Raw genomic sequence first — 8550 nt, 5'->3', positions numbered from 1 at the left:
TTTCATAATGTCATAGTTTGTTTGCATAAGTCATTTGGTTTGATACTTTGATTTCCATGATATAACTTTCAGACATTTTTTAGTGTGTTCAAATAGTTTTTGGGGTCACTGCATATCCTCACTCACTCCTGCTGCTGAATCAGTACAATAAACCCACTCACTGCCAAAGGTTGGTGTTGATTTTTTGCCTGTAGATAATCATACATCAGCATTGCTGAGACCCCGGATCTTCAAGGTCTACAGGCTGCGCTCTCTTTGGCCATGAAGGAGCTGTGGTGTAGGCTGGTTTTGACCCTCTTCTCCCTCTGCCGGCGGTTACAGAACCAAACACGCACCACCTCCTTCTCCAGATGAAGACCCTCCGCCATTCGTACAATCTCCTGAGATGATGGCTTACTCTTCTCCACAAAATGCCTTTCTAAGGCTTCCTTAGCCCCAAGACTGAGGGAGGAAATTAAGAACGAATTAGGTATTAATTAGAGGGAAATGCTGATATAATGGCTTTTGTTTTTTAGTTCAGATTCCTCATTTACCTGATGGTTGTTCTCCGTTTGCGTTTACGCTCATGCATGCCCATCTTCTCATTAAAAAGAGCTGATGGGAGTCACAAATTAGAGTAGTGATTCTGCCATCTTATGTTTTCATTAAAAACTCAGGGATAATGGTAGGATAGTGGTAAATAAATAAATAATTGATCTCACTCAGGAGTGTGTTGACTCACCACCGGCTTGCTCAGCCTCCTCCAGCCACTTTGCCAGGATGGATTTGAGCTTGCAGGCGTTTTTGAAGCTGAGCTGCAAGTTCTCGAAGCGGCAGATGGTGGTTTGGCTGAATTCAGAGCCGTGCACAGCCGCCAGGGCTTCACCCACATTGGTCTGTGTGTAACCTGTCAATCAAAGCTAAAAGTTAGGAGAAGTTTTAACCCTTGTGAAAAAGAAGTGTGCTTAATCATATTTAGTGTGCACTTTTAATGTACTTAAAATCTTAAAAGTATTTTTTTTTAAACTGCATTGCAGTCAATATAATCCCAGCAGGGAATGTTCTCAGGAATTTGGCTAATATTCTGGTTCTCTCAAGGTTCTTGAAGTAACATTAATAGAACTGTAATAAAAATGTTCATTATTATCTGGTCTTTAGTAACGTTATCAAAACGTTTGCATAAAAACGTTATTTACATTATATTATACTGCTGTATATCATACAAAAACGTAATTTATATTATATGTTATTTATAACGTTCATGGTTTTTCTAAAAAAATTTTGTTAGATGCTCATATAATGTCTTTTAAACTACTTACTATTTGTTTCAGATGTTTCAATGAAGATTCAAAAGTGCATGTTTGAAATTTTTTTTAAATTTAACATTCCCTTAATAGTTTCTCTAACATTCACATAACCAAGAAAAAAACGTTTTTAAAACATTTTGAACAATGGAAGTTCTGAACGTTCTGAGAAAGTGTGAACATTAGCAAGTCGTTCTCAGAACATATTTTGTTAGCTGGGATAGAAATGAAATAAAAGGTTTATGTTTCTTAACACACATAAGTACCACTTCTAAAAAGTGCACTTTGTAATAATATCAATACAATTTTGACTTTCTGCATCAAGTCTCGTTTACTTTTGCTGATTATTCTGGCCAAGAGTTGCCAATTTAGGCTGAGGAGGTTGTGTACTGTAAATGACCAAACAAATGTCAAACAAACAAATTGTGCAGCTGAATGTAGATAATAGCTCAACAGTAGACCGTCACAGAAATAACTTTATGTTATCTAACATAAATCAGCTAAGCTAAATAAACTAAGTAATATACTAAATATGGTGCGGCAATGTTTTACATAAGTTTATAAAACAGAAAATAACATGGTCCAACCTAGTTTGATCCTCCTCAGTTTGAAGTCATTAGCAAACTTCTCCAGTTCACGGATCTGAGGTGAGTCCATGTCGGGCGGCTCTTCCAGGGGCCGGCTTTTCCTGCGCAGCTCCTGCTTGATGTCACCTAGAGTGTGTTCGTCCGTGAGCAGGGCCTGGGGCAGCGGCGGTAAGCTGTGGGTCAAAGCATAGGAGCCCCCACCCAAACTGTGCTCTGGGAACTTATAGAGGCGTGGAGCCAGAGCTCCTGCGGGACGACCGGACACAAATGAAGGCTGTGTGTTAGAGCGAATAACTGTTCAAGGAGATCAAATCTTAGAATATATAACCATCATTTATTTCAAAGACTACAAGGTACACTGGTACGGCTTTCAATGCCCTGCTAACTATATTGTGTGTTAGTAATTCTGAACACCAACAGATTCAAACAGCCAAAAATAGGCTATTTATGAAGTCTTGCTTGGGTTGCTTCCTGATGCGTTTTTGATTTATCTATTTCAGTGAGATCTGTCTGGTATAATTTTGGTTATGAATCAGCTTTTAAAATTAATATGTAGGCTATTGTTAAGATGATGTATTACAGAATCTGCTTTTGTTAAAGTAATTTATTAGGGACACAGAAAAAAAAACTACAAAAGGATTACCAATTAAACCCAATTACCAATTACACAATAAAACAATATTTGAAATATTTCAATTAAAATTTGGGGGGAAAACACCTGAAATATTTCCAAATAAACTGCCACTTTTTCCATTTTAGTATTTTTATATTCCCATTATATGTATGTAATATAAAAATATTATATAAAATAAAATATTATATATTTATATATATACATACATATATACATATATACATGTATGTATGTATGTATGAATATATATATATATATATATATATCTGAGGCTTTACTGTTTTAACAATAAATTGATCTGCATCTCCCTCTATTGGCTGGATATATTCAGAGCAATAATGTCTCTGCCTCACACACACTGTATTCAGTTGTGATAATGCTTGAAAGGTAGGTGAAATCAGTGGATTCTAGAATACAACGAACTGACATATCAATGTATTTCTTTTACATTAAGAATATTCAAAATGCATAAACATTAATATGATTCTATGAGTTATGCATAAACATTAATATGATTCTTTGCCAGTTCAGGCAGAGGTGAAATCTAAATTTTCAAAAGTTAATGGAAGGGGTAATTATAATGGTTCGGTGTTTTTTATTTTTTTTTGGACAATAAGGATCTCTTCTGTATGCATCACTAGACCTAACGCTACACACACTTGTTATTTCTTGCTACAGACACTAGATGGAAGCACAAACATACTGAAATTACCTGGTAAACGCTCACATTTCTAGTAGTGCAAGTCAAGTGTGGCACAAACACACTAGACACCAGCACAAGCTGCAGTCATTGTCATGGATAACCATATTTCTCTGATTATACATTATTTATTCTGTCTGACTTTGAACTTTTAAAATATGTACATTTGGCTGTTCTGTTTCCCAGCTCTCAACGGGAGTGAGAAACACTGCATACACGTGAATATCATGGGGTTGAAGGTTTGGATTTAAGCAAAGGTTGTACCTTGCAGTGAGTTGGCATTGTTGACCATGTTGGCATGAGGCATGCTGCAGGTCTGCAGGATGCGGGTCTGGGAGATGCTGGCAGAGAGCATTTCCTGTGCTGGAGACAGAGATCTCACACTCACACACACACACAAACTAAATCCTGTACTTCTGTGTGTGTGTTTATGATGTACAGTGATACATATGCACAGAAGAGCGATACTTGGCGCACTTGCGTTACTTGTGCGGAACTTGACGTACCTGCCATCATGCCGTAGGTGGTCTGTTGGTTGCTATAGTGACATGGGGGCATTGGGTAGTGCAGGCTGGCAGACGCATTGCCCAAAGCAGAAGTGGACAGGTGCATATGAGAGAGTTTGGATGACTGGACCAGAGGGAGACCTGAGGGAAATAAATCAGACACTAATAACAGTGATACATCCTAGACAGACAGACAGACAGACAGATAGACAGACAGATAGATAGATAGATAGATAGATAGATAGATAGATAGATAGATACGGACGGACGGACGGACGGACGGACGGACAGATAGACAGATAGATAGAGATGGACGGGCAGATAGACAGATAGACAGATAGATAGAGATGGACGGACAGACAGACAGATAGACAGAGACGGACGGACGGACGGACGGACGGACGGACGGACAGATAGATAGATAGATAGATAGATACGGAAGGATGGACAAACAGATAGACAGAGACGGACAGACGGATGGACAGACAGACAGATAGATAGAGACGGATGGATGGACAGACAGATAGACAGAGACGGACAGACAGACAGATAGATAGAGACGGACGGATGGACAGACAGACAGATAGATAGAGACGGACGGATGGACAGACAGACAGATAGATAGAGACGGACGGATGGACAGACAGACAGATAGATAGAGACGGACGGATGGACAGACAGACAGATAGATAGAGACGGACGGATAGACAGACAGACAGATAGATAGAGACGGATGGATGGACAGACAGATAGACAGAGACGGACGGATGGACAGACAGACAGATAGATAGAGACGGATGGATGGACAGACAGATAGATAGAGACGGATGGATGGACAGACAGACAGATAGATAGAGACGGATGGATGGACAGACAGATAGATAGAGACGGATGGATGGACAGACAGACAGATAGATAGATAGAGACGGACGGACGGATAGATAGATAGATAGATAGATAGATAGATAGATAGATAGATAGATATGTATGTAATGTATGTATGTATTATGTCTGACCTCAGTGTGTTTCCCTACTGTCCATCACACTGTATGTGTGTGTGTCTATGTGTGTGAATTTGTTTCTGTAGAGGTCTATTATTGATTTAAATGTGTTACAGTGAAGGAGGAAGTGCACCTCTGTCTCGATCTCTCCTGTCCTTCAGTGAGCACACACTATTTGCTCTCTGGGTAAGCAGTTCTTTTTGTGTCTGCCGGTCTCAATGGCTAGATTGTGCTCACTGAGCTTAGTCAGGATCTGTCTCTGCTTTGTGTCTCTGACACTCTGGAGATATTCTTTCAGTTCATTCATAATTTGAGTTTGTAGTTCGATAGAATTGTAATTTACTTTGTCATTTTTCTTTCTTTCTTTCTTTCAAAATATTCACTAAAACTTGGTAAAAAGGACATCTGTGCCAAAATGAATGTCACCCCTAGAAATTCTTAACCTAACATATATAAAATCTTACAGTATATTCCCATTCATATGACTATGGGCACTTAAGAGATGAGCCATGTCTTGTTTCACTGATTGAAACAGAGCTGATGTAAAGAGCAACTGATTATTTTGCTTTGAATTTGCAGAAGAAGCACTGCCACATTTCCTCTTTTTTCCATTATTCACATCTCTGCAGAGGTGACATTTACACAAATAATCATTATTGCATTAATAATGAATATCAGATTGTATAATTCCTTCCTTCATCAAATGCATCTGAAAATAAAATTAAAGTCATTTAATGAAGGAAAGGAGGTATGCAAATACAGATAATAGTTCATAATATGCACAGTGATCTCCGGCTGTCAGAGCTGCATAGAACATTCAATTGAATTCAATCAGAGTAAACTTGTGGGTGGTAATCAAACTCACCAAGCACCGCTACATCATTTTGAGACCAGCCTCCACTAACACTCATCTCAAGATGATCTTCTTATATAGGCCGGCCTTGTTCAGTAGTGCATGCACAAGACTGGCATTGAAATTATGCAATCAACCTTTGATCCCTTATTAAAAACACCCATTGACTTATCCAGAGTGCCAGCAGTTAAATGTTCAGATACACTAACAGGCACATTATGATAAATAGCTCTTCAAACTTCAGATAGCTGTAAACTCTGACATTCCCAGCCACTTTCTGCAGGTGTAAGCGGGACTGAGTTAAAAGAGGGCATATGTGCATGAATAAAAATGCCAAAACATTTCATTTGAGAGTTTTTCATCTTCTGGCTCAGAGCCCGAGCCGAATTGCACAGTTCAGTAATTATGCATAAGAACTATGATTTACTATGGCAAACAATGAGCAGAGATTTGACTCAATTCATTGAGTTTCTGACAAGACTTTCACTTATGCTCTCTCACGTGTGAGACAAAATCAGGACAGAATAAGTACATGATAATTTAGCCATCAACATGTCAAAGTAATAATATGTCTGCTTTGATAATTATCTATGGAGAAGTAACAGCTGTGCAAATTGAGCTGATTAGCCACGTCTACATAATTTTGACTTATTTCAACAAATTATTGTTTGTCTTGTCTTGCTCCCTAGTGACTGTGAGAGAGGTGTCACTAAAAACCGTCTGACAAAATATACACTTAACTTTCAAAAGTTTAGGGTCAGTAAGAGTTATTCATTTTATATATACTGTATATAATTTTAAAGAAATTAGTAGTTTTACAAAGCAAAGATGCATTAAATTGAAAAGCCAGTAAAGACATTTATATTGTTACAAAATATTTCTATTTCAAATAAATGCGATTCTTTTGAACTCTCTATTCTTTAAAGAATCCTGAAATGTATCAGTTTTCAGAAAGTATTCATTCGTTTTCAACACTGATAATAATAAATATTTCTTGAGCAGCAAATCAGCATATCAGAATGATTTCTGAAGGATCATGTGACACTGAAGACTGGAGTACTGATGCTGAAAATTCAGAACACAGTTATTTTAAATTTAATATTTCCCAATATTACTGTTTTTTTTGTTTTTTTTTTCAAATAAAGGCAGCCTCGGTGAACAAAAGCGACTTTTTTTTTCTCCAAAAACATTATACAATCGCACCTGCTTCTCTGATTTGAATTGCAGTAAAATAATTGTTTCTGATGTAAAAAGACATTCAATGCATTATACTTTTGATTTGGTGATATTTCTCCAAAAACATTTCCCCTGGGATAAAGAGACATGATCTCTGGAAAGCTCACTTCCTCAGAGTGAGAGTCAGACAGATCGTGAGTGATGACAGCAGTGAGGACTGGAGATAATACCAAATAATATGTGAACTTTAGGGTCATATAGACTAGGTCGAAAGAACATCCGCTTATAGTCCAGTGTCTCTCTCTTTCATCACCTTGAGCTTGTTCTGTGTTTTTCATAAAAACCTCTAAGGAAAGTATTCCCAATGAACCGATGCTGTCATCACAGAGTTGAGTTTGATCTATAAAAGTACAATTTTCCAACTTATTTCGGATGTGATGTTTGCAACTTCTTTCATTTCTATGAGTTGGGGTTTTTCCATTTGGAAATGTTTCATACAATAGTGATTTATTTAGTGATATAAGAAAATAATACATTTATTCAGCAAGGATGAATTAAATTGTTCAAAAGTGACAGAAAAATCATGTCAAAAAATACTTCAAATAAATACTATTCTTTGAACTTTCTATTAATCAAAGAACAAAAAACAAATCACAGTTTCCACAAAAATATTAAGCAGCACAACTGTTTTTAACATTAAAAATCATGTGAAACTGAAGACTGGAGTAATGATGCTGAAAATTCAGCTTTGCATCAGAGGAATAACTTACTTTTTCAAATATATTAAAATAGAAAACAGTTATTTTAAATTGTAATAATATTTGACTGGTTTTACTGTATTTTTGGTCAGATAAATGCAGCGTTGGTGAGCATAAAAATTTTACAGACCCCAAACTTTTGAACTGTAGTGTGTGTGCATTTAATTAAATTTATTAATTACATTTTTTTTATCTATAATTATAGTGTCAGTTGTGCTCAGCTGGTTTTGTAAAAAAAAAAATCTAACACTGAAATGTGACAGAGGCTAATAAGAAAACTGACAATTTTGTAAATAAAAAATCAGCAGAATTGTACCAGCCAAACACATGGAACAAATACTGGATCGCTAAATTTCAGATGGATTTGTACCAAAATACAGTACAGTTTTAACACCAACACCAAAAGATAAGAGACACATTTCCTCGTCCTTTTAAACAGTTATTAAGATTATTTATTTAGGTACCCTAACTCTACACAATTAGTTAGTTGCATTATATTATTATTTAGCATTATTTTTCCCTGCTCTAAGTTGTGAACCACTGTGTGATCGTCCAAGAGCATCAGATTTACCTGGAGGCACCATGTTGGCGGTGTGGCTGGAGACGGGCAGACAGTCTGCGGCTCCGGTGTGATGCATGAGCAGAGGCAGAGCAGCCGAGTCTCCGCTCAGAGTAGTGAAGGAATCGGTGGAGCTGAAAGCCTGGCAGGCCATGACTCTAGATGTTCACCTACTCAGTGTCTGAGTCTTGCACGCGCGGCATCAGCACACCTGTGTGACACGAGCAGGGCGTGTGCAGGTATTTATATTGAGCCCCCTCAGACCCCCTCATCCATGTTAATGAGCTCTTGCTGTTAACAAACCATGACGGCCCGCAGAGGCAAAGCTCTGGTAATTAGGGCAAAGAGGTGCAATCTGATACTGTCCATTTCCAACAAACACCAGCGACAGCTCTGACAAACCAGGCTTATGTGACTTAAGATTAATTAGCCGTTAAAGGATGTGTCTACATCTACATTTTAGATGCAAAGAGGGAATGAGTCCGATTGCATA

At 37.6% G+C, this 8550-nt stretch overlaps 1 protein-coding gene across 1 annotated transcript; it reads right to left on the bottom strand.

Annotated features, from left to right (window-relative positions):
• Positions 1-230: 230 nt before the first annotated feature.
• Positions 231-8211, bottom strand: LOC107713707 (pituitary-specific positive transcription factor 1). Its single transcript, XM_016519292.1, has 7 exons — positions 8070-8211; positions 3711-3872; positions 3469-3567; positions 1871-2116; positions 722-886; positions 534-594; positions 231-441 (listed from the first exon to the last, which is right to left on the bottom strand). The coding sequence occupies exons 1-7, from the start codon at positions 8209-8211 to the stop codon at positions 231-233; spliced, it is 1086 nt and encodes a 361-aa protein (XP_016374778.1).
• Between the last annotated feature and the right edge of the window lie 339 nt (positions 8212-8550).

This window comes from Sinocyclocheilus rhinocerous, unplaced genomic scaffold, assembly GCF_001515625.1.
Source record: "Sinocyclocheilus rhinocerous isolate Xijiao unplaced genomic scaffold, SAMN03320098_v1.1 scaffold2584, whole genome shotgun sequence".
Lineage (NCBI taxonomy): Eukaryota > Metazoa > Chordata > Actinopteri > Cypriniformes > Cyprinidae > Sinocyclocheilus > Sinocyclocheilus rhinocerous.
This window is presented reverse-complemented; position numbering and strand designations above follow the sequence as displayed.

What these genes read in the sequence shown, in the direction of transcription:
- LOC107713707 (XM_016519292.1), bottom strand. Translation starts at nt 8,211, where the DNA reads ATGGCCTGCCAGGCTTTCAGCTCCACCGATTCCTTCACTACTCTGAGC. An exon ending in CAATGCCAACTCACTGCAAG is followed by an intron (nt 2,117 to 3,468) that starts GTACAACCTTTG and finishes GTCGTCCCGCAG; the next exon opens with GAGCTCTGGCTCCACGCCTC. An exon ending in AAACGGAGAACAACCATCAG is followed by an intron (nt 442 to 533) that starts GTAAATGAGGAA and finishes TTCCTCCCTCAG; the next exon opens with TCTTGGGGCTAAGGAAGCCT.